Source organism: Sardina pilchardus, chromosome 6 (genome assembly GCF_963854185.1).
Source record: "Sardina pilchardus chromosome 6, fSarPil1.1, whole genome shotgun sequence".
NCBI lineage: Eukaryota > Metazoa > Chordata > Actinopteri > Clupeiformes > Clupeidae > Sardina > Sardina pilchardus.
In genome coordinates, this window is record NC_084999.1 from 8,122,005 (window position 1) to 8,147,159 (window position 25,155).

Consider the following 25,155-nt stretch of genomic DNA (forward strand, 5'->3'; position numbering starts at 1 on the left):
GTGCTCCACAGTTTCCATGAGTGTGATGTGACAGAAAGGGGAAGCTAAATCAGCACAGGAAATCATTAATTTTGTTCTTTTAAGTGCTGCCATTGGCTCCAGCAAGACCAAAGGCCATAACAAAATGTTCTGTTCCACCTTCCACTAACATATAGTTAATCTGATGAATGTTGAGGGATTTTGTATCTAAAAAAAAAAAGACAAAACAAGCTTTTTCATCAACTGGACAGTATTAGAACCTACATTACATAAGTTTACATTTCATGAAATGTATATATACCACACTCAAATAACACATTTAAAGAACGTCACTCTATACCATACCACTCCGACCATATTGCCTAAATTGTATGGAGCTGTTCATTGCTACAGCTTTGGCTAGTGATTATATTGCTAGATTTGTAGGGCTATGTTTTATTTGACGCTTTCATTGTTTGACATTCAGAATGTTGAGTTCACTTTGTAAACTTGAAATAATTCAGTCAAATCAGGCCAAGGGGGAAAGACTGTGGCTGAATTCGGAGCATCAATCTCAGAGCATTTTCAGTGAGAGAATGTGTGTGTGCACAATACCTGGATGTGTCCAGTCTGCTCTCTATGAAATAACAGATATGACACTGCAACAGAAAGAAGCTATTTATGAACAGCTTCAACAAACATGCTTTTCAATAGATGGGAGGAACGATAGAGACAGGCAGTTGTTGACAAGTAGGGGAAGGTCATCTCTTGGTCTGCATGTGGTGGAAGGAACAGGGTGTGGGCGTGTGGGTGTTGGTCATTTCAATCTGTTGTTAGTAAGTCTGTTAAATAATGAGGGTTGAACCTGATAAGGCCAGGACCTTGAGAGCCTCTGCGCTTAGTTCATGATGTTCTCTGTGCTTCCCACCAACAGGACATGAAACTAGGACATGCTGAATGGACACGGAGGCTGAACGCAGGAACAACCACTGTAGTGCCAGTTCTCAAGGGGAAAGTATTATAGTCGGAAAGAATGTTGTATTTGTGTTACATGTGTTGTGTTACATATAGGCTACAGCTCTGGAAAAAAATATAGAGACCACTGCACATTTTTCTGATGTCATCCTACAGTTGCTGAGTGACATTTGAATGAGTTGACAGTCATATTCAAATGTACAGTAGTCTCTTAATTTTGAATATGAACATCAACTCATCAACAATTTTTTTTTGCAGAGGTCTGTTGCTGCCATCTAGTGGTGACCTGTCCCCGTAAGTGTGGTGGTGTGTAGGTACCCTGAAAATCCAGAGCTCTTGCGAGAGCACAATTTGAATTTACTCAGTGAGTCATTCTGGCAATCAGCAATGCTCATTACCCCTTAGAGCTGAGCTGCACCAATCACATCGGTGTATCTGATCTAGGCGGGCCAGAGGCGAGCTAAACAGCGCTGCGACATCAAAGTCCGTAATCAGTCAGTAGACATTGGTCATAATGTTATCCAATTGCGTGCAGTGATATTTTCAAATGCATGCTTGGTGCTGCCCCTCAAGTTGGGCTATTATTATTACTCATAGTCAGACCCTAAATCGTTCTAGATTTGGGTCTGGATTTTCAGGCTAGTGTATAGGTGTAGTACTGGACCATGTCATATAGTATGGTAATGAACTCAATGAATGTGGTGACACAAAACACATAGTAGGAAACAATTATTTATACTTTTATTAATACTATGAAAAAAGAAACAATATGGCTAAAATTCCAATTCAAAGCATGGTATGTACAAATGTCTATGGTTGTATTTCTGTCAAAAAAAATGTATGAGGAATTGTATACTATTCTTTAAATTGACCATAGGCAACATCCTTGGATCACTTTGGCACATTTTTACAATTGGTTGTTCAAGGTCAGTGGGCGTCTAAATTTGCTCTGAAGGAAAACACGTGGCACACACAAACCCTCTTTCTTGTTCACAGTCTCCCGCAGAACATATTCATTCACCACAGTCTCAAATCCAGCGTCATGGAATAGTTTGGTCAGCATCTCTGGAGCAGATCAGAACAACTGACATGTAAAACCACCATGACAAGCAGTACAATACATTGCTGGTTACAACTTACAACCGGTTCGCAAAAGGTCTGTATCTTTCATTGTAGGCGAATAGGCTGAAATGTTGGGTTGTTTTTAAAGAACATGCAATAAAGGGATCCTTTTGTGACATTGTTTTGATGCTGTGTGTCAATCTGTGGTGGAGCATCATCAGATGAGTTATTGACTGACCTTTAGAGAAGAAATAGGACCGTGTACCATCCTGCCTCACGTAGAAGTTCTCCCCGAGCTTGTTTCCCGATTTAAACCGAAGCATGGCATGGTCATGAAGGCCATAATCCCTAAACAATACCACTCCACCTGGTTTCAGAACCTGGCAGACAAAATAAACATAAAAGACTGTCCAGTGTCAAAACTGCATGCATACAGTTTAACTTTCAGTTAACATTTATGCAAATGTATAGTGTTGGAGTAACTTGTATACAATTGCTATACCCTGTATAAATTCATAAGAGCCTGCTGCATCTTGTCAGGATGAATGGCAGAGAGCACAAATATGAGTGTGGCTGCATCCACGCTTTCTGCAGAGATGTTATCCTGCAGGTCATCTTTGGTCAAATCACACTGGAACGCCAAACACCTCTCCGGAGAGTACAGAGAATTTTGCTGAAACCAGAAACAGTTAGTAAAGCTACTGCAAATCACTGTAACTGAACACTGCCTGAATGCAGTTTGTAAACATACACTATATTGCCAAAAGTATTGTATCACCTGCCTTGACTCACATATGAACTTCAGTCACATCCCATCCTTAATCCACAGGGTTTAATATGACGGCGGTCTAACCTTTGCAGCTATAAGAGCTTAAACTCTTAAACTCGCTTTCCACAAAGTTCAGGCGTGTGTATGTTTTTTTTTTACCATTCTTTCAGAAGCTCATTTGTGAGGTCACACACTGATGTTGGATGAGGCGACTGGCTCTCAGTCTCTGTTCTAATCTATCCCAAAGGTGACCTGTTGAGGTCAGGGGTACGTTCCCCGAAAGCATCGTAAGCCTAAGATGATCGTAAAGTCCCTCTTACTCTTTTCCGACTGTTTCCCGAAACCATCGTAACTTAAGCGCATCGTGAATACACTCGTGGATCTACGAGTGCTCCAAAGTATCTTAGGCTTACGATGCTTTCGGGGAATGCACCCCTGGACTGGACTGACTGTGCAGGCCAGTCAAGTTCATTCACACCAAACTCTGTCTTCATCCATGTCTTTATGGACCTTGCTTTGTGCACTGGTGCACAGTCATGTTGGAACAGGAAGGGGCTGTTATAGTTGCAAAAGGTGGACCGATGTCATATTATTAAACCCAATGGATTAAGGATGGGATGTGAGTGAAGTTCATATGTGAGTTAAGGCAGGTGAATAGCCTACTTTTGTGAGCAACAGACCATGAAATGCTTGAATAGACATGTGATCTGTCACTATTCACCTTAACAAACTCCACAGCTCTAGGAGAGAAGTCACAGCCATACACAAAGATATTGAGGTCCTCTTCCAGAAGTGGGAAAATACAATTACCCACTCCACAGCCAGCCTCCAGCAGCACCAGCTTCTGGGACTCAAACTAACGAAGGACAGATAGGACAGAAGGGATGGTCAAAAGCTGCGATTGTAAAGCCAGTGTAAACAGGTATTTTTGGGCCCACTTTTACGATCGTACCTCTCTGCATGCTTTCAGCTCTTCAAATTCTCTAGTCGTCCAGTGTCTGTCCTTAAAAAAGTTTGTTGTATTCCGTTTGTAAAACAAATCCCAATTCTTCTGGGCATCTTTCTCAAGCTTCTGCTGCTTAAATTCGGACACCAATACTCGGTCGTCTTTCAATTTGTCCAGCTCCTCCTGGGAAAGAATTCTCAAGCCAGAATCATCTGGTTTGACGTGAGACTCAACTGACTCCATTTAATTTGCTCTACGTGGTATAGTTATCTCATCTCAGAATGATCTCAAAGACAACTAACGCCTACCCGACTCAAGCATTATCGATACTGGTAATTTACCTAAATCGCATCATATAATTATATTTTTTTAACCAGATCGAATACATTAATTTTCAAAACGATGGTCTATCATTTTATCCGTTATCATAATAACGGATAAATCCGTACAAATAGATTTCTACCTTCCACATTCAACTCAACTCTTCAAAACTCAGCATGGGATTTCGACTGTGTGTGGCTGTAATTGTCATCCGTGTAGAAACAAAAAACGCATCAGTACAATAGATGTTTCTTTCACATTCTTTGAAAGCTCAACCCAACAAATGTGTTTCTTATTTATTTATTCATTTATTTATTTTTTCAAATATACTATAAATGACAAAGCATTAATTAGAAATCCTGCAAAACTACTAACAAATCAATCTAAAAGAAAACACTAGCTCGTGGCCTCATCGGTATTATTTGACAACAGAACCAAAACAGGAAGAGGTGTAGCTGATTCCATGACGTCTACGTTACACTTTGTTTTTGTACGAGAGATTAACTAGTGTGCTCTAGCTGCTGCCTATCATGTAGCCTGACTTTATCATTTGTGATTTACTATCATTGTGATTTTATTCACTCAATCAAACAGTTGGCTTTTCTGGGAATTTTAGTAAATGTGAAATTGATCGTTCGAAGTAGGCCATGAATGGAAATTCAAATCCGCTTTTGGACAAAGAAGAGCATGTCTTAAAGCTTGGGGAAAGCTTTGAAAAACGCCCTAAATCTTCGTTTCATACCATTAGATGTGAGTTGACTTTACTGTGTGTTATGACCATAGTTAGTAGTTATACTGAGTTAGCCTGACTGACAGGCTTACATTATCTCAGCTGTGTTATGCTAGCATGCTAGCCTGCATAGCTTGTCAAGTTATGTCACTGAGGTAACTTAGCTATGGATTAAATAGCAAGCAAGCAATGAAATTACGTCAGCGGCATTAAAGCAACGTAACAGCATTAACGATACATCTCTTTACAACCTTTTCTTTTAATAATACTCCATGTTGTGGCTTTTTATCTGTTGTGCCATTATCCCTGTACATTCAGTCAACCAGCTGACAGATGTTTTCCCCCTGCATCAGTGCACCCTCTCTGTGACTTCCTTTCATACGGTTTTTGTTTTTACAGATGATTTCAAACCAGCGTCCATAGACACAACTTGTGAGGGGGAACTGCAAGTTGGAAAAGGAGATGAAGTCACCATCACATTACCTCACATTCCGGTATTGTGTCACTTCTTTCCTAGATGTGAACACACATACTGTAGGCTTGTTAAAAACTGAACACATGTTACTTCTCTTTGTGACATGTTGAATAACTTTTTATTCTCTCTCAGGGTTCCACACCACCCATGACGGTATTCAAAGGCAACAAGAGGCCATATCAGAAAGACTGTGTTCTGATCATCAACCATGACACCGGGGAGTATATCCTTGAAAAGCTGAGTAGCAGCATACAGGTCAAGAAGACCAGGTAAGTCTGAGTAACCTTATTTGTCATCACGGAACAAACACTATTATGTGCCAGGCTTTATAAAAAATCATAATGGCAGACACATACATAGACACAAATTAATATGTTGCCTAAATGTTGGTGTACCTAATAGCCATGCAGTCACATGCTTCATAAGGAGGAGCATGGCATGATTCCACTGTGTTATTTGCAGAGCGGAGGGCAGCAGTAAGATCCAGGCGCGTATAGAGCAGCAGTCAGTAAGGGCTAACCAGCCTCCCTCACAGTTCCGTGCTCCAACCAAGCCAGGAGTGGGTGCCAAAGCATCTCCATCACCATCACCATCCAAGGACAATCCCTCCCCTGAGCCTCAGCTAGATGACATCAAGAGAGGTGAGGGCATGCCCCCTGCTGATACAAGCTGTGTGTGATCCCGTTTATTTACAGTATGTCAGGAACAGCTGTGAGTTTTTTGTTTTTCAACCGTAATTTATACATAATTGTTATTCATGTATTCATTTCTACCCAAAGAGACTTACTGATGATGCAGCAGATTATTCAAATTATGCAGACTTGGACAGAGTTTCATGTGAAGCTTTGCCAGAAAGCCATCGTTGGTAGTCTTGGAGGGAAAGTGGACTGCCCTCTGTTAGTGATGACTGCTATCCTAAAACTGTCTGTCTTGTATTCAGTGCATTGCGTATGCCCCAAAGATTTCTATCCATTGTTGCTTTCTTTTTTAGTATACCTGAGGTAGTTTATGTGTGCGTATTCTGTGTCCTTTTTAAAGCCAGCCCATGGCATGAAGGGCAAAGTCTTATGTCAAACTAAACCTAATTTCACAACTAGGTAAAATTTGTTAAATTAATGCCATGGGCAAGACCTTAAGCACAAACAGTGATGAGTCACCTCAAAGCTCCCGCATGCCAGATGATCGCTCTAGTTAATGCACAAGAACATGGCATGAACGACTTTGCTCGCCATTTAAATAATTTGCCCTTAGACTTTAAACCTAACACTATGTGTCACCATTCCAAGACGTCCAACAGAGCCATACATTTACAGTTATGTTATTTATAAGAGACACTGTTATGCAAGCCAGAGTCCTATATGTACAGAACTAAACTAAACTCTTTAAACTGCCCGTCCCAGAGCTGCGCGCGGAGGTGGAGGTCATCGAGCAGATGAGCAGCAGCGGCAGCAGCAGCTCGTCAGACTCGGGCAGCGGCTCTGGGAGTGGCGACGACAGCTCCAGCAGCGACGGCGAGGGCGAGCGATCGCGATCGCCTGCTCCCCACCACCAGCCCTCTCCAAACCGCCTCCCCGTGGTCAACGGCACTGACAAGCCCCAGAGCAGCAACCAGCTCATCAATACGCTCAGTAAGTAGATGCACTGAGGTTAAAGTCATGAAAAACACATACAGGTACTGTACAGTACCATTATTACACATTCATTGTGAAGGTGCAATTTTGGGGGAAGTCCATAATGGCATTTACACAATAATCTATAAACTGATCTATAACCTGAGATGTTGATTGGGTAGGATCGATGTTTAAAAGATTGGTTTGCCCTTTGCAGTTCAGTGTTGGAATACAGTAACAACTGACATCTAACAAGCTGAGCAACTTTTTTGGGACATACTGGGCCATGCTTTGACCAGAAGTGTTTGTTGTTACGCAAGTGCATTGATCAATTTTAGTTGAATATAACTTGAAATGTATTTCCTCCACACAGGGAATGACCTTCAGTTGAGTGAATCTGGAAGCGACAGTGATGATGACTGAGCACCTTTTGTTTTCCCATCTTCGCTGCCATTCTCCTTCCACTGAGTACCCCAATCCCTCAAGCCCCCAAACCCCCAAACCCCCAAACCCTAGCTCTCAGTGTACACTCACTTGTGCAAAGCTTGGCTCCTCTATATTTTAACTATCCCGCTGACTGAGCACTGGGAGATTAAAAGAGTGTATTTTTTATTAGATGTATATTTTATTTTGTATTTCAGAGTTCAGATCTTTTACATATGAGGTTGGAAGAAGGTGTGTATCTTGGCTTACATATTCAGAGACAGCAGATAAACATGGTGGAGATATGTATCAGGCAATGGCATGAGTGTATTTTAACTTGAGTCTTTATTTTCACTGTATTGGACCTGCTCATTTAATCACTCCTGATACTGTTAGCATACTCAGCTTTTAAACGGTTACAACAGCCCATAAGCAGTGCAGCCCATTGACATTTTAGACATATTTCAGTTTATTATCTTTTATGATGTTCACCTTGTATGGGGATCCACTGTACAGAAGAAAAGGCTTATCTTTTTCCTATCAGAAAAAAAAGAAATATATATATATTTTGTATTTTAGACATATTCCAGGACTACGAGCCCGGGAGGTGGCATTGCAAGAATTTTGTTTATTTATTATTATTATTTTTGTATATCGAGAGAATGCGTGCTTGTTTTTACTAAATTGTGTGCCCATTTTACAAAATTGGGCTCTTGTTTGAATTAATTGTGAGCTCTTTTGAATTATTTTGGTTATTTATCAGTTGATCAGAACTAAGGGGAGCAGAACAGATTGTTCGGTAAAAAGCTGGAAAGTTTGGCAATTCCCACATTAGAGCAAAGTTTCCCTATATCAACAACTCTGTCAATAAAAATACAAATGACCAAGTGATTTTTATAGACTTAGACTGTGACAGCGACGTTGTAGATGGTCATGATCATGACAGTCGGCTGGACACAATATTAAGCCATTTGTCCAGTTCTTAAGGTTTGATCTTAAGAATATCAAGTTGTAGCGTGTAGCCGACCTTTCTAAAATAATAATAATTACAAAAAACATTCGAACAAAAGCATGAAAAGAAGTGCAGGATTCACTTAAAGGAAGCATGTGATTTAAGAAAAACAAGCATGATTTATTAGACGTTTGAGTAAAATGCGCCTCCTGGGCTTTGTATAGAACAGGTGGAAGTGCATGAGATGGATTTGGCCTGTCCCATGAATTCTCCCAGCAGAGGGAGAGCCTGTGATTTCAGGATGCCTACAAGTCAGCTCCATATGATAGTAGTGTGACACAATCAGTGATGGGTAAAAGTCACGAGGAATGTTACATTTTAGTCACAAGGGAACAATTGGTGCAACTTTATGCAGGCATCCTGTACAATAAACAAGGATTGAAATATATAGCTATATCTACAGATACATTCATAAAAAAGTGAGACTTTGAAACAGTATTTTGTCATTCAGCTGGTCACAGGCTTTAGTTTTCCCAATGGCCCTATTGGTTTTATGTAGCAGTCATCTACCAAAATGTCTAACAATCTGAAAGAAGAAAAAAAAGGCAGGTCACATCAGGTACAGAATATACCACTTCCTATTTTTTCAGTTACTGAATTTAAGTTGTCTTTACATCACCTCTTTTTTGGACACATTCAACAAACAGACATATGTCTGATATCACAGGTCACTTTAATGAATGTGTATATATGTTATCACATAGGTCATGCTGTTAGTACACATATTGGGAATGCAAAAAGGAACAAAATATATCAGGGTGTTAAAATAAAATGGCCAATATGCAGGACACAAAGTGTGTATAGACATAGAGTCTTCAACTCTGGCTCCCATGCTTTAGACGTTACTGAAGAGTGAGTTATAAGAAAGCGGCGGCCATTTTATCAGGATTAGAACATTCACAATTTGCAGTTGTATACTATTATCTTTGTGAGCAGTTCTTTTTTCTGTGTGTTCTGTACTTCCCCACCGCTGTGGTGCATATCTGGCCCTCTCCATCTCCCAAGCTTGATGGCTTCTTTGCTTCCATATTGGGGTTATTTTAGTTGTTTATTTATCAGTGTATCTACCGTTTGTATTTTGTGGAATTTTAAATGCATTAAAGTTTGTGTCTATCCAAATGCACCTGGTCTTCATGGATGTTTTAATAATTTGGCATTAAATCATTATTAGACCTCAGCATGTTTAATCACCAGTACAGGTGGAAGTATTAGCCTTAGTGAATTGTGTAATTTCCGCAACACTGCTTTAAGCGCTCATATTTAAGATAGCAGGATTGAAACTTTACCCATGTCCTCAAGCAAAGAGGACCCAGATAGGTCAAAACATTGCCTCTTTTTAAAACATTAAATACAGGAGCTTAAAGCACCGCTAGCTAATAGTGTGGACACATTACACACGGGATGTGCACACAATTACTTTTGAAAGTATTAACCTTTCCAGTTTTGCCACTTGTTATTGTCTGCCAAGACTAAAATAGATGGTACTGGAAAGTTAATGTTGACATTGATAACTATTGACAAGGACTGAAAATGTTAACATTGTATTTGATCAAGTGAGTCCAGAATGATATTTAAGATGTGCTGTCGCGCTCAAAAAATTATACTATCAATTCTCATCTTTGCCTATGCTATTCATGTAACTACATCCATACCATACAGGTTGCACAGATTACATTAATTTACAGAATTGTGTTTCCTTTAAAAGAATGAAACACCTTTCTTTGAAATTCCCTGGCTACAGGATAGCTCAAGAAAATTAGGCAATGTAGAAAGTTTAAGAAAGTTTATTCTTTAAGCGACGATACAACAAGGCCCCATATACATGTGGATTGAAGTCCAAAACCTGGAGGGAAAATGAGCACAAATAAATTAATTGCTGTAAAGATCAGTACACAAAATAATGGAGATGCCAAATATACTGTACATACCACAGAAGACAAACTGGACAACCCTATCCTTTTCTGTGAAGAGAGAAAACATTACAGCAAATTCAACTCAGCCAACCATGGCTGAAAGTGTTGGCACCCCATGCTAAAGTTGACTAAAGAGAGGAATATAAAACAATCTTTTTGAAATTAATCTTAATGCCTTAAGTGATAAAGAGGAAATTTCCAACCTTTAAAGGAATGAATAATGAATGATGAATCATAAATAAACAAGTGTTCTTCCCAAAATACTGGGGACACAAGTATTGGCACCCCTATGGGAATTTAACACATAGGGCAGGCAGATTTTTGAAGGCGACTTTCATGGATCCAGGATACTATGCATCGTGATAAAGTTCCCTTGATCTTTTGAACTAAAATAGCCCCACATCACACCCTACCTCGAGATTGGCATGGCGTTTGGTTCAGTTAGCCTATTAGCTGGTTTGATTTGAATTGAGCTCGATGAGCATCAAACAGGCTAAAAGACTAAACACCATGCCAATCTCTAGGTATGGTGAAGGGTGTGTGATGTCGGGCAATTGTAGTCCTAAAGAGCAAGGGGACTTTCAGGATGCATAGTATCCTGGATCCATGAAATAAGTGGCCTTTAAAAATAAAATCTGCCTGCCTCTATGGGCACATAGGGTTAACATAAGGGTGCCGATACTTAAGACCCCAGTATTTTAAGGAAGAATTTATTTATTTATAATACATTATTAATTTAAAGAAAATTGGTGCCCTTAAAGATTGGATATCTCCTCATTTCATTACTTAAGACATTAAGATCAATTTCCAAAAGATGATTATATATTCCTCTTTTTAGTCAACTTTAGCATGGGGTGCCAACACTTTCAGCCATGCCTGTATATACATTATTTACCTTGCAGGGGTGGCCTTCACAGTTTGGTCCACCTGGGCTTCATGTGGAGGAAGAGTGGGGACAGGAGCAGGCTCGGAAGCAGGAGGATAGTCTAGAGGGATGTAGGTGGTTTGGGAATAGATCCTTTTTCCTCGCACATAACGATTGAAGGACTTCACCACGTAGCGGGTTTGAAAACCCAAGGGCTCTGTGATAACAAGGTAGCGCTCTCGCCCTGATGAAGGACCCTCAGTAGCACCACCATTAGAGGTAGCCTCCCCACCGACACCCTCCATGAAGGAGCTGCCAAAACTACCCCCAACAGGGTCTATTGGAGTCATCAGAGACGGTGGCGTTTGGGCTGGTGCCTGGCTCACTGGAGGCTTATTCTGTTGTGGGAGTTTCTGGGCCAGTGTTGGGGGCTTTTGGGCTGGAGCTTCAGGCACCTTGGGTTCCTGGTTCACTGGAGCTGGAGGCATGATCCCAATTGGGTGCATTTGGGCCCATGCTGGGGGCTCTTGGGCTGGAGCTTCAGGCACCTTGGGTTCCTGGTTCACTGGAGCTTGAGCTGGAGGCATGATCCATGCTGGGCGCAACTGGGCCCATACAGGGGGCTCTTGGGCTGGAGCTTCAGGCACCTTGGGTTCCTGGGTCACTGGAGCTGTAGGCATGATCCGAGTTGGGCGCATCTGGGCCCATACAGGGGGCTCTTGGGCTGGAGCTTCAGGCACCTTGGGTTCCTGAACTTCCTGGCTCACTGGAGCTGGTGGCATCTTGATCCATGTTGGGGCAGTATGAATCCATGCTGGACGCTCTTTGGCTGGAGCTGGGGGCTCTTGGGCTGGAGCTTCAGGCACCTTGGGTTCCTGGTTCACTGGAGCTTGAGCTGGAGGCATGATCCATGTTGGGCGCATCTGGGCCCATGCTGGGGGCTCTTGGGCTGGAGCTTCAGGCACCTTGGGTTCCTGGTCCACTGGGAGCTTTTGGGCTGGAGCTTCAGGCACCTTGGGTTCCTGGTTCGCTGGAGCTGGAGGCATGATCCATGCTGGACGCGTCTGGGCCCATGCAGGGGGCTCTTGGGCTGGAGCCTCAGGCACCTTGGGTTCCTGGTTCACTGGAGCTGGAGCTTGAGGCATGATCCATGTTGGGCGCATCTGGGCCCATGCTGGGGGCTCTTGGGCTGGAGCTTCAGGCACCTTGGGTTCCTGGTTCACTGGAGCTGGAGGCATGATCCATGCTGGACGCGTCTGGGCCCATGCTGGGGGCTCTTGGGCTGGAGCCTCAGGCACCTTGGGTTCCTGGTTCACTGGAGCTGTAGGCATGATCCGAGTTGGGCGCATCTGGGCCCATGCTGGGGGCTCTTGGGCTGGAGCTTCAGGCACCTTGGGTTCCTGAACTTCCTGGCTCACTGGAGCTGGTGGCATCTCGATCCATGTTGAGGCAGTATGAATCCATGCTGGACGCTCTTGGGCTGGAGCCTCAACCGTCTTGGACTTCTGATCCTCCTGAGCCGGACCGAAAGTCCACACAGGAATGAGTTTCTCCTGATGGGAATTTAGGTTTTCTGGAACGAGTTAACGATAGCTTTAATTACAGTATCCTCTGGCTGTATTGTATCAATGTGATACACAGGACTAGGCAGTAGAACCACCTAGAAACATCACCATCTCCGTATACCCACTAAAATAGGCATGGATAGGTATTAACATTTAGGGTTGATCACAGTATACCCACCACAGGTAACTAGACTACACCACTGAAATAAACCCCAATTCTTACCTTGAACTTGAGGACTGCATAGGCCTACATCAGTCAAGAAGAAAAGGCAAATCCAAGGTAGCCTATAGAATACAACACACACAACTTATACCAACTGATTGACTTCACACAGAAAAAAACAAATCAGCAATACTTTAGCGTGTACCTAAACATCAAACCAAGACTCATGGTCAACTGCAAGGTCTTCACTCAAACCACAACTCCAGATGCTACTGCTCACTCCTCTACAACACTGCAGCTATAAGTCACAGGTAACAAAGCTTGGCTTTATTGACACAGTCTGGCTCCCAACCAAGTGGCTTCAGCTGAATCTTAATTAACCAACTGGCTTCAGCTGATTGAGGTTGCTGTTTGTCCGGACTCGCTTCAAATGTGAACAGTTGCATTATCAGTTGTCTACACATCCTGCCCCTTCCTCGGCAAAAAAGTCAACATGTGAATACATTGTGTCAATCATGTGGTGTGTTGTGAATAATACATTATGCCAATCATGTGTTGTGATCTTGCTGCTGGAGCAAGGTTGGTGACATGAAGCCTTGCGCACATGCATTCCTCCCCAAACAGACTGCTGAAGCTCGCCTACAAAAAGGAACCAAGGCTGCCATCTTTGTCCATATAAGGAGATCCTGGTGTTAATTGAAGCTGACAACCTATGGCAGATTGCATTGCAAGTTAGCTCTGGGGTAGCAAAATTCAAAGTGTGCCGTCTTAACATGCAAAAGATCACAGTATGCATCAGAAGGCAGAGGACAAAAGTGTAGAGCAAAACGTATGCATTTCTGATTCTTCCTTCCTGCAAGAGTTTAACTGTGCTATAATTCAAAATCTCCATGTTATTTTCCCATTGGAAAAAATCTCAAGATACCGGATCTCCTTAAATGGGTAAAGATGGTAGCTTTTTTGTAGGCGACCTTCAGGGGTCTATTGATGTCTACTGACTGCCCAAAAAGCATTGCAATATGGCCAAAGAGGATGTTTTCAGGCCGGCCAGAACGGTGCCAGTGCTGGTTCCCGCACCAATTACACTGCGAACCAAAGTGCATACGGCCCGCGTTCACACTATATACTGAACCTGTGGTGCGTCATCGACAGGGGGTGTTGAATTGCCACAAGACGGGCATACAAAAGCGGATGTCACAGCAAGGAAGCTGTCACAGCAAGCACACGTTTTCTTTGTTTATTTTGGCGCATATGATCCGGATGAACCAGCTGTCATGTACCTTGTCATCACGGTTCGCTTAGAAAAAACAAGCTTTTCTTGGTTCGCATCATCGGGAACCAACTTTTCGGTTCCGGAACGCTCTGATTTTTTATCTTACACTGACAAACTTTGACAAGATTTAGGAAAGATTCTTGAAAGACTGTAGTCTTGTAACTAATGCCCCTCATTCAAGCTTTACTCAAAAGACTACAGTCGTTCAAGAATCTTTTGCAAATCTTGGCAAAGTCTGTCCGTGTAAGGTAGGCTTTAATCCACCACACCCATCTTAGAAACATTTTCATCTGCCTTGCGTTCAATCTTCCAAATGGCTAGTTTTGACTAGTTAGCTTCATTGGGATAACACAACAGAAGAGGATGGAGAAGCTAACTTGGCAGGAAATAAAGGCATCAGGTCAGAGAGCAAAACTACTTTGCCGTCTAAAGGCCCGATCACATTACAGGCGGCATGCGCTATGAAACCCATTCATTTCAATGGGTTGAGAGCGCAAAAACGGGTCTGCCGCTGTGCTCAGCAAAGCGCAGCGCCGGCGGCATTTTGCCGCTTTGCCGCTGTTGCGCGTACCGCGGTCAAAGTTGAAATATGTTGAACTTTGACCGCGGCGCGCTGTAAGTGAATGGTCTTTTGCGCGGAGCCCGGCAGTAACCATAGAAATAGGAGCGGTAACAGCAACAAAAATCGTAGAACGTTATCTCAACCAAGAGCAACCTAGCGGTGGGCGCAGCGCATGCCGTCTATAATGTGATCGGGCCTTCAGGCCATTCACCTCTATGGAGTGGGTCGATGATATGCAGCAGCAGCCTCCAATATAGGGTGACCAGACGTCCCCGTTTTTGCTTGACTGTCCTCGGGAAAATACAGAACTACCCATGTCCCCGGTTTTTTTTTAAAGATAAACTTGTATGCATTTCAATCAGATTGATGGTCAAACTGAATGCCCGTTTTACCCACATTACCGGTTTTTGTCTCGGACTTCTGGTCACCATACTCCAATATCGTATAGAGATCATTTTAGAGACGGCACTGGCCGCTCTTAGCACAGGTGGTTAATACATAATGGTCATAATAAAGTGCCCTTTGTTTTAAAACAAAACCCCCAAGTCATCATCTGCTTAATTACTGTCCAAAATGCTAAAAGCTAAACACTCACTGCCGTCTATCACAGAAACTTCCTAACTCGCAAACTTGGATCTTATGCTGGGTAACCATGGTAACTAGTGTCATTACAGAGCAGCTGCTCCTAAGTCAGTGTTCCAACTTCAGATAGGAAAGGTGTATAACAGAAAAGTAAGTCACCAAAATCTTAAACCATTTGAAACTTCAGGATGACCCATAACACATGGCAGAGTTCTCTTAAGACCGGCATATCAATTGATGGGCTGCATAACAGGAACTATGAACACAGTGGAAAGGTGGATTTTGTACGTTTCAGTTTATTTTTAAGCCACGATGCAACAAGGGCCCAGATACACAATGTGGATTGAAGTCCAAAGCCTGGAGGGAAAATGAGCACAAATCAGTTGTTGAAAAAGACCAGTACACAATTTAACAGCAATTCCAAACACACATACCACAGAAGGTCAACTGGGCAAGCCTATCCTTTTCTGTGGAGAGAGAGAGCACATTAGAGCAAATTCCAATCCTTACCAAAGCTCTGACACAATAAAACCACTTTTACCTTGCAGGGGTGGCCTTCACAGTTTGGACCACCTGGGCTTCTTGCAGAGGAAGAGTGGGGACAGGAGCAGGCTCAGGAGCAGGCTGATAATCTAGAGGGATGTAGGTGGTTTGGGAATAGATCTTTTTTCCTCGCACATAACGATTGAAGGACTTCACCACGTAGCGGGTTTGAAAACCCAAGGGCTCGGTGATAACAAGGTAGCGCTCTCGCCCTGATGAAGGACCCTCAGTAGCACCACCATTAGAGGTAGCCTCTCCACCGACACCCTCCATGAAGGAGCTGCCAAAACTACCCCCAACAGGGTCTATTGGAGTCATCGGAGACTGTGGCGTTTGGGCTGGTGCCTGGCTCACTGGAGGCTTATTCTGTTGTGGGAGTTTCTGGGCCAGCGTTGGGGGCTTTTGGGCTGGAGCTTCTGGCACCTTGTGTTCCTGGTTCACTGGAGCTGGAGGCATGATCCCTGTTGGGTGCATTTGGGCCCATGCTGGGGGCTCTTGGGCTGGAGCCTCAGGCACCTTGGGTTCCTGGTTCACTTGAGCTGGAGGCATGATCCATGCTGGACGCAACTGGGCCCATGCAGGGGGCTCTTGGGCTGGAGCTTCAGGCACCTTGGGTTCCTGGTTCACTGGAGCTGGAGGCATGATCCATGCTGGACGCAACTGGGCCCATGCTGGGGGCTCTTGGGCTGGAGCTTCAGGCACCTTGGGTTCCTGAACTTCCTGGCTCACTGGAGCTGGTGGCATCTTGATCCATGTTGGGGCAGTATGAATCCATGCTGGACGCTCTTGGGCTGGAGCTGGGGGCTCTTGGGCTGGAGCTTCAGGCACCTTGGGTTCCTGGTTCTCTGGAGCTGGAGGCATGATCCATGCTGGACGCGTCTGGGCCCATGCAGGGGGCTCTTGGGCTGGAGCCTCAGGCACCTTGGGTTCCTGGTTCACTGGAGCTGGAGCTTGAGGCATGATCCATGTTGGGCGCATCTGGGCCCATGCTGGGGGCTCTTGGGCTGGAGCTTCAGGCACCTTGGGTTCCTGGTTCACTGGAGCTGGAGGCATGATCCATGCTGGACGCGTCTGGGCCCATGCTGGGGGCTCTTGGGCTGGAGCCTCAGGCACCTTGGGTTCCTGGGTCACTGGAGCTGTAGGCATGATCCGAGTTGGGCGCATCTGGGCCCATGCTGGGGGCTCTTGGGCTGGAGCTTCAGGCACCTTGGGTTCCTGAACTTCCTGGCTCACTGGAGCTGGTGGCATCTTGATCCATGTTGGGGCAGTATGAATCCATGCTGGACGCTCTTGGGCTGGAGCTGGGGGCTCTTGGGCTGGAGCTTCAGGCACCTTGGGTTCCTGGTTCACTTGAGCTGGAGGCATGATCCATGCTGGACGCGTCTGGGCCCATGCAGGGGGCTCTTGGGCTGGAGCCTCAGGCACCTTGGGTTCCTGGTTCACTGGAGCTGGAGCTTGAGGCATGATCCATGTTGGGCGCATCTGGGCCCATGCTGGGGGCTCTTGGGCTGGAGCTTCAGGCACCTTGGGTTCCTGGTTCACTGGAGCTGGAGGCATGATCCATGCTGGACGCGTCTGGGCCCATGCTGGGGGCTCTTGGGCTGGAGCCTCAGGCACCTTGGGTTCCTGAGTCACTGGAGCTGTAGGCATGATCCGAGTTGGGCGCATCTGGGCCCATGCTGGGGGCTCTTGGGCTGGAGCTTCAGGCACCTTGGGTTCCTGAACTTCCTGGCTCACTGGAGCTGGTGGCATCTTGATCCATGTTGGGGCAGTATGAATCCATGCTGGACGCTCTTGGGCTGGAGCTGGGGGCTCTTGGGCTGGAGCTTCAGGCACCTTGGGTTCCTGGTTCACTTGAGCTGGAGGCATGATCCATGCTGGACGCGTCTGGGCCCATGCAGGGGGCTCTTGGGCTGGAGCCTCAGGCACCTTGGGTTCCTGGTTCACTGGAGCTGGAGCTTGAGGCATGATCCATGTTGGGCGCATCTGGGCCCATGCTGGGGGCTCTTGGGCTGGAGCTTCAGGCACCTTGGGTTCCTGGTTCACTGGAGCTGGAGGCATGATCCATGCTGGACGCGTCTGGGCCCATGCTGGGGGCTCTTGGGCTGGAGCCTCAGGCACCTTGGGTTCCTGGGTCACTGGAGCTGTAGGCATGATCCGAGTTGGGCGCATCTGGGCCCATGCTGGGGGCTCTTGGGCTGGAGCTTCAGGCACCTTGGGTTCCTGAACTTCCTGGCTCACTGGAGCTGGTGGCATCTCGATCCATGTTGAGGCAGTATGAATCCATGCTGGACGCTCTTGGGCTGGAGCCTCAACCGTCTTGGACTTCTGATCCTCCTGAGCCGGACCGAAAGTCCACACAGGAATGAGTTTCTCCTGATGGGAATTTAGGTTTTCTGGAACGAGTTAACGATAGCTTTAATTACAGTATCCTCTGGCTGTATTGTATCAATGTGATACACAGGACTAGGCAGTAGAACCACCTAGAAACATCACCATCTCCGTATACCCACTAAAATAGGCATGGATAGGTATTAACATTTAGGGTTGATCACAGTATACCCACCACAGGTAACTAGACTACACCACTGAAATAAACCCCAATTCTTACCTTGAACTTGAGGACTGCATAGGCCTACATCAGTCAAGAAGAAAAGGCAAATCCAAGGTAGCCTATAGAATACAACACACACAACTTATACCAACTGATTGACTTCACACAGAAAAAAACAAATCAGCAATACTTTAGCGTGTACCTAAACATCAAACCAAGACTCATGGTCAACTGCAAGGTCTTCACTCAAACCACAACTCCAGATGCTACTGCTCACTCCTCTACAACACTGCAGCTATAAGTCACAGGTAACAAAGCTTGGCTTTATTGACACAGTCTGGCTCCCAACCAAGTGGCTTCAGCTGAATCTTAATTAACCAACTGGCTTCAGCTGATTGAGGTTGCTGTTTGTCCGGACTCGCTTCAAATGTGAACAGTTGCATTATCAGTTGTCTACACATCCTGCCCCTTCCTCGGCAAAAAAGTCAACATGTGAATACATTGTGTCAATCATGTGGTGTGTTGTGAATAATACATTATGCCAATCATGTGTTGTGATCTTGCTGCTGGAGCAAGGTTGGTGACATGAAGCCTTGCGCACATGCATTCCTCCCCAAACAGACTGCTGAAGCTCGCCTACAAAAAGGAACCAAGGCTGCCATCTTTGTCCATATAAGGAGATCCTGGTGTTAATTGAAGCTGACAACCTATGGCAGATTGCATTGCAAGTTAGCTCTGGGGTAGCAAAATTCAAAGTGTGCCGTCTTAACATGCAAAAGATCACAGTATGCATCAGAAGGCAGAGGACAAAAGTGTAGAGCAAAACGTATGCATTTCTGATTCTTCCTTCCTGCAAGAGTTTAACTGTGCTATAATTCAAAATCTCCATGTTATTTTCCCATTGGAAAAAATCTCAAGATACCGGATCTCCTTAAATGGGTAAAGATGGTAGCTTTTTTGTAGGCGACCTTCAGGGGTCTATTGATGTCTACTGACTGCCCAAAAAGCATTGCAATATGGCCAAAGAGGATGTTTTCAGGCCGGCCAGAACGGTGCCAGTGCTGGTTCCCGCACCAATTACACTGCGAACCAAAGTGCATACGGCCCGCGTTCACACTATATACTGAACCTGTGGTGCGTCATCGACAGGGGGTGTTGAATTGCCACAAGACGGGCATACAAAAGCGGATGTCACAGCAAGGAAGCTGTCACAGCAAGCACACGTTTTCTTTGTTTATTTTGGCGCATATGATCCGGATGAACCAGCTGTCATGTACCTTGTCATCACGGTTCGCTTAGAAAAAACAAGCTTTTCTTGGTTCGCATCATCGGGAACCAACTTTTCGGTTCCGGAACGCTCTGATTTTTTATCTTACACTGACAAACTTTGACAAGATTTAGGAAAGATTCTTGAAAGACTGTAGTCTTGTAACTAATGCCCCTCATTCAAGCTTTACTCAAAAGACTACAGTCGTTCAAGAATCTTTTGCAAATCTTGGCAAAGTCTGTCCGTGTAAGGTAGGCTTTAATCCACCACACCCATCTTAGAAACATTTTCATCTGCCTTGCGTTCAATCTTCCAAATGGCTAGTTTTGACTAGTTAGCTTCATTGGGATAACACAACAGAAGAGGATGGAGAAGCTAACTTGGCAGGAAATAAAGGCATCAGGTCAGAGAGCAAAACTACTTTGCCGTCTAAAGGCCCGATCACATTACAGGCGGCATGCGCTATGAAACCCATTCATTTCAATGGGTTGAGAGCGCAAAAACGGGTCTGCCGCTGTGCTCAGCAAAGCGCAGCGCCGGCGGCATTTTGCCGCTTTGCCGCTGTTGCGCGTACCGCGGTCAAAGTTGAAATATGTTGAACTTTGACCGCGGCGCGCTGTAAGTGAATGGTCTTTTGCGCGGAGCCCGGCAGTAACCATAGAAATAGGAGCGGTAACAGCAACAAAAATCGTAGAACGTTATCTCAACCAAGAGCAACCTAGCGGTGGGCGCAGCGCATGCCGTCTATAATGTGATCGGGCCTTCAGGCCATTCACCTCTATGGAGTGGGTCGATGATATGCAGCAGCAGCCTCCAATATAGGGTGACCAGACGTCCCCGTTTTTGCTTGACTGTCCTCGGGAAAATACAGAACTACCCATGTCCCCGGTTTTTTTTTAAAGATAAACTTGTATGCATTTCAATCAGATTGATGGTCAAACTGAATGCCCGTTTTACCCACATTACCGGTTTTTGTCTCGGACTTCTGGTCACCATACTCCAATATCGTATAGAGATCATTTTAGAGACGGCACTGGCCGCTCTTAGCACAGGTGGTTAATACATAATGGTCATAATAAAGTGCCCTTTGTTTTAAAACAAAACCCCCAAGTCATCATCTGCTTAATTACTGTCCAAAATGCTAAAAGCTAAACACTCACTGCCGTCTATCACAGAAACTTCCTAACTCGCAAACTTGGATCTTATGCTGGGTAACCATGGTAACTAGTGTCATTACAGAGCAGCTGCTCCTAAGTCAGTGTTCCAACTTCAGATAGGAAAGGTGTATAACAGAAAAGTAAGTCACCAAAATCTTAAACCATTTGAAACTTCAGGATGACCCATAACACATGGCAGAGTTCTCTTAAGACCGGCATATCAATTGATGGGCTGCATAACAGGAACTATGAACACAGTGGAAAGGTGGATTTTGTACGTTTCAGTTTATTTTTAAGCCACGATGCAACAAGGGCCCAGATACACAATGTGGATTGAAGTCCAAAGCCTGGAGGGAAAATGAGCACAAATCAGTTGTTGAAAAAGACCAGTACACAATTTAACAGCAATTCCAAACACACATACCACAGAAGGTCAACTGGGCAAGCCTATCCTTTTCTGTGGAGAGAGAGAGCACATTAGAGCAAATTCCAATCCTTACCAAAGCTCTGACACAATAAAACCACTTTTACCTTGCAGGGGTGGCCTTCACAGTTTGGACCACCTGGGCTTCTTGCAGAGGAAGAGTGGGGACAGGAGCAGGCTCAGGAGCAGGCTGATAATCTAGAGGGATGTAGGTGGTTTGGGAATAGATCTTTTTTCCTCGCACATAACGATTGAAGGACTTCACCACGTAGCGGGTTTGAAAACCCAAGGGCTCGGTGATAACAAGGTAGCGCTCTCGCCCTGATGAAGGACCCTCAGTAGCACCACCATTAGAGGTAGCCTCTCCACCGACACCCTCCATGAAGGAGCTGCCAAAACTACCCCCAACAGGGTCTATTGGAGTCATCGGAGACTGTGGCGTTTGGGCTGGTGCCTGGCTCACTGGAGGCTTATTCTGTTGTGGGAGTTTCTGGGCCAGCGTTGGGGGCTTTTGGGCTGGAGCTTCTGGCACCTTGTGTTCCTGGTTCACTGGAGCTGGAGGCATGATCCCTGTTGGGTGCATTTGGGCCCATGCTGGGGGCTCTTGGGCTGGAGCCTCAGGCACCTTGGGTTCCTGGTTCACTTGAGCTGGAGGCATGATCCATGCTGGACGCAACTGGGCCCATGCAGGGGGCTCTTGGGCTGGAGCTTCAGGCACCTTGGGTTCCTGGTTCACTGGAGCTGGAGGCATGATCCATGCTGGACGCGTCTGGGCCCATGCTGGGGGCTCTTGGGCTGGAGCCTCAGGCACCTTGGGTTCCTGGGTCACTGGAGCTGTAGGCATGATCCGAGTTGGGCGCATCTGGGCCCATGCTGGGGGCTCTTGGGCTGGAGCTTCAGGCACCTTGGGTTCCTGAACTTCCTGGCTCACTGGAGCTGGTGGCATCTTGATCCATGTTGGGGCAGTATGAATCCATGCTGGACGCTCTTGGGCTGGAGCTGGGGGCTCTTGGGCTGGAGCTTCAGGCACCTTGGGTTCCTGGTTCACTTGAGCTGGAGGCATGATCCATGCTGGACGCGTCTGGGCCCATGCAGGGGGCTCTTGGGCTGGAGCCTCAGGCACCTTGGGTTCCTGGTTCACTGGAGCTGGAGCTTGAGGCATGATCCATGTTGGGCGCATCTGGGCCCATGCTGGGGGCTCTTGGGCTGGAGCTTCAGGCACCTTGGGTTCCTGGTTCACTGGAGCTGGAGGCATGATCCATGCTGGACGCGTCTGGGCCCATGCTGGGGGCTCTTGGGCTGGAGCCTCAGGCACCTTGGGTTCCTGAGTCACTGGAGCTGTAGGCATGATCCGAGTTGGGCGCATCTGGGCCCATGCTGGGGGCTCTTGGGCTGGAGCTTCAGGCACCTTGGGTTCCTGAACTTCCTGGCTCACTGGAGCTGGTGGCATCTTGATCCATGTTGGGGCAGTATGAATCCATGCTGGACGCTCTTGGGCTGGAGCTGGGGGCTCTTGGGCTGGAGCTTCAGGCACCTTGGGTTCCTGGTTCACTTGAGCTGGAGGCATGATCCATGCTGGACGCGTCTGGGCCCATGCAGGGGGCTCTTGGGCTGGAGCCTCAGGCACCTTGGGTTCCTGGTTCACTGGAGCTGGAGCTTGAGGCATGATCCATGTTGGGCGCATCTGGGCCCATGCTGGGGGCTCTTGGGCTGGAGCTTCAGGCACCTTGGGTTCCTGGTTCACTGGAGCTGGAGGCATGATCCATGCTGGACGCGTCTGGGCCCATGCTGGGGGCTCTTGGGCTGGAGCCTCAGGCACCTTGGGTTCCTGGTTCACTGGAGCTGTAGGCATGATCCGAGTTGGGCGCATCTGGGCCCATGCTGGGGGCTCTTGGGCTGGAGCTTCAGGCACCTTGGGTTCCTGAACTTCCTGGCTCACTGGAGCTGGTGGCATCTCGATCCATGTTGAGGCAGTATGAATCCATGCTGGACGCTCTTGGGCTGGAGCCTCAACCGTCTTGGACTTCTGATCCTCCTGAGCCGGACCGAAAGTCCACACAGGAATGAGTTTCTCCTGATGGGAATTTAGGTTTTCTGGAACGAGTTAACGATAGCTTTAATTACAGTATCCTCTGGCTGTATTGTATCAATGTGATACACAGGACTAGGCAGTAGAACCACCTAGAAACATCACCATCTCCGTATACCCACTAAAATAGGCATGGATAGGTATTAACATTTAGGGTTGATCACAGTATACCCACCACAGGTAACTAGACTACACCACTGAAATAAACCCCAATTCTTACCTTGAACTTGAGGACTGCATAGGCCTACATCAGTCAAGAAGAAAAGGCAAATCCAAGGTAGCCTATAGAATACAACACACACAACTTATACCAACTGATTGACTTCACACAGAAAAAAACAAATCAGCAATACTTTAGCGTGTACCTAAACATCAAACCAAGACTCATGGTCAACTGCAAGGTCTTCACTCAAACCACAACTCCAGATGCTACTGCTCACTCCTCTACAACACTGCAGCTATAAGTCACAGGTAACAAAGCTTGGCTTTATTGACACAGTCTGGCTCCCAACCAAGTGGCTTCAGCTGAATCTTAATTAACCAACTGGCTTCAGCTGATTGAGGTTGCTGTTTGTCCGGACTCGCTTCAAATGTGAACAGTTGCATTATCAGTTGTCTACACATCCTGCCCCTTCCTCGGCAAAAAAGTCAACATGTGAATACATTGTGTCAATCATGTGGTGTGTTGTGAATAATACATTATGCCAATCATGTGTTGTGATCTTGCTGCTGGAGCAAGGTTGGTGACATGAAGCCTTGCGCACATGCATTCCTCCCCAAACAGACTGCTGAAGCTCGCCTACAAAAAGGAACCAAGGCTGCCATCTTTGTCCATATAAGGAGATCCTGGTGTTAATTGAAGCTGACAACCTATGGCAGATTGCATTGCAAGTTAGCTCTGGGGTAGCAAAATTCAAAGTGTGCCGTCTTAACATGCAAAAGATCACAGTATGCATCAGAAGGCAGAGGACAAAAGTGTAGAGCAAAACGTATGCATTTCTGATTCTTCCTTCCTGCAAGAGTTTAACTGTGCTATAATTCAAAATCTCCATGTTATTTTCCCATTGGAAAAAATCTCAAGATACCGGATCTCCTTAAATGGGTAAAGATGGTAGCTTTTTTGTAGGCGACCTTCAGGGGTCTATTGATGTCTACTGACTGCCCAAAAAGCATTGCAATATGGCCAAAGAGGATGTTTTCAGGCCGGCCAGAACGGTGCCAGTGCTGGTTCCCGCACCAATTACACTGCGAACCAAAGTGCATACGGCCCGCGTTCACACTATATACTGAACCTGTGGTGCGTCATCGACAGGGGGTGTTGAATTGCCACAAGACGGGCATACAAAAGCGGATGTCACAGCAAGGAAGCTGTCACAGCAAGCACACGTTTTCTTTGTTTATTTTGGCGCATATGATCCGGATGAACCAGCTGTCATGTACCTTGTCATCACGGTTCGCTTAGAAAAAACAAGCTTTTCTTGGTTCGCATCATCGGGAACCAACTTTTCGGTTCCGGAACGCTCTGATTTTTTATCTTACACTGACAAACTTTGACAAGATTTAGGAAAGATTCTTGAAAGACTGTAGTCTTGTAACTAATGCCCCTCATTCAAGCTTTACTCAAAAGACTACAGTCGTTCAAGAATCTTTTGCAAATCTTGGCAAAGTCTGTCCGTGTAAGGTAGGCTTTAATCCACCACACCCATCTTAGAAACATTTTCATCTGCCTTGCGTTCAATCTTCCAAATGGCTAGTTTTGACTAGTTAGCTTCATTGGGATAACACAACAGAAGAGGATGGAGAAGCTAACTTGGCAGGAAATAAAGGCATCAGGTCAGAGAGCAAAACTACTTTGCCGTCTAAAGGCCCGATCACATTACAGGCGGCATGCGCTATGAAACCCATTCATTTCAATGG

General features: G+C 45.8%; 5 protein-coding genes and 2 long non-coding RNA genes across 9 annotated transcripts; 1 reads left to right on the forward strand and 6 right to left on the reverse strand.

The window, feature by feature from the left end:
• Positions 1–1,652: 1,652 nt before the first annotated feature.
• On the reverse strand, positions 1,653–4,206 carry mettl6 (methyltransferase 6, methylcytidine). The gene is made up of 5 exons (XM_062537651.1): positions 3,717–4,206; positions 3,486–3,620; positions 2,498–2,668; positions 2,234–2,375; positions 1,653–1,998 (listed from the first exon to the last, which is right to left on the reverse strand). The coding sequence occupies exons 1-5, from the start codon at positions 3,951–3,953 to the stop codon at positions 1,841–1,843; spliced, it is 843 nt and encodes a 280-aa protein (XP_062393635.1). The 5' UTR covers positions 3,954–4,206; the 3' UTR covers positions 1,653–1,840.
• A 285-nt stretch (positions 4,207–4,491) lies between these two features.
• Positions 4,492–9,400, forward strand: eaf1 (ELL associated factor 1). Its single transcript, XM_062538281.1, has 6 exons — positions 4,492–4,781; positions 5,161–5,255; positions 5,369–5,505; positions 5,699–5,877; positions 6,637–6,864; positions 7,220–9,400. Exons 1-6 carry the CDS (start codon positions 4,679–4,681, stop codon positions 7,267–7,269), a joined length of 792 nt encoding a protein of 263 aa, XP_062394265.1. The 5' UTR covers positions 4,492–4,678; the 3' UTR covers positions 7,270–9,400.
• A 647-nt stretch (positions 9,401–10,047) lies between these two features.
• LOC134082516 (fibrous sheath CABYR-binding protein-like) lies at positions 10,048–13,111 on the reverse strand. 3 transcript variants are annotated; one of them, XM_062538279.1, is made up of 7 exons: positions 12,993–13,111; positions 12,848–12,909; positions 12,451–12,632; positions 12,166–12,264; positions 11,090–12,024; positions 10,210–10,242; positions 10,048–10,124 (listed from the first exon to the last, which is right to left on the reverse strand). In XM_062538279.1, exons 1-6 carry the CDS (start codon positions 13,013–13,015, stop codon positions 10,233–10,235), a joined length of 1,311 nt encoding a protein of 436 aa, XP_062394263.1. In that variant the 5' UTR covers positions 13,016–13,111; the 3' UTR covers positions 10,048–10,124; positions 10,210–10,232. The 3 variants fall into 3 exon arrangements, with proteins under 3 accessions (XP_062394263.1, XP_062394264.1, XP_062394262.1); XM_062538280.1 differs by lacking the exon at positions 12,166–12,264 and having other exon boundaries at positions 11,090–11,706; positions 11,926–12,072; positions 12,358–12,632; XM_062538278.1 differs by lacking the exon at positions 12,166–12,264 and having other exon boundaries at positions 11,090–12,072; positions 12,358–12,632.
• Positions 13,112–15,482: 2,371 nt separating this feature from the next.
• LOC134082294 (uncharacterized) lies at positions 15,483–16,608 on the reverse strand. Its single transcript, XM_062537942.1, has 3 exons — positions 15,746–16,608; positions 15,639–15,671; positions 15,483–15,561 (listed from the first exon to the last, which is right to left on the reverse strand). The coding sequence occupies exons 1-2, from the start codon at positions 16,606–16,608 to the stop codon at positions 15,662–15,664; spliced, it is 873 nt and encodes a 290-aa protein (XP_062393926.1). The 3' UTR covers positions 15,483–15,561; positions 15,639–15,661.
• Positions 16,609–17,878: 1,270 nt separating this feature from the next.
• Positions 17,879–18,621, reverse strand: LOC134082021 (uncharacterized). Its single transcript, XR_009939541.1, has 3 exons — positions 18,504–18,621; positions 18,359–18,420; positions 17,879–18,143 (listed from the first exon to the last, which is right to left on the reverse strand). It is a non-coding gene; the product is annotated as an uncharacterized LOC134082021 (long non-coding RNA).
• A 2,372-nt stretch (positions 18,622–20,993) lies between these two features.
• LOC134082295 (protein VASP homolog) lies at positions 20,994–22,095 on the reverse strand. The gene is made up of 3 exons (XM_062537943.1): positions 21,257–22,095; positions 21,150–21,182; positions 20,994–21,072 (listed from the first exon to the last, which is right to left on the reverse strand). Exons 1-2 carry the CDS (start codon positions 22,093–22,095, stop codon positions 21,173–21,175), a joined length of 849 nt encoding a protein of 282 aa, XP_062393927.1. The 3' UTR covers positions 20,994–21,072; positions 21,150–21,172.
• Positions 22,096–23,037: 942 nt separating this feature from the next.
• Positions 23,038–23,721, reverse strand: LOC134082022 (uncharacterized). The gene is made up of 3 exons (XR_009939542.1): positions 23,604–23,721; positions 23,459–23,520; positions 23,038–23,243 (listed from the first exon to the last, which is right to left on the reverse strand). It is a non-coding gene; the product is annotated as an uncharacterized LOC134082022 (long non-coding RNA).
• Positions 23,722–25,155: the final 1,434 nt, after the last annotated feature.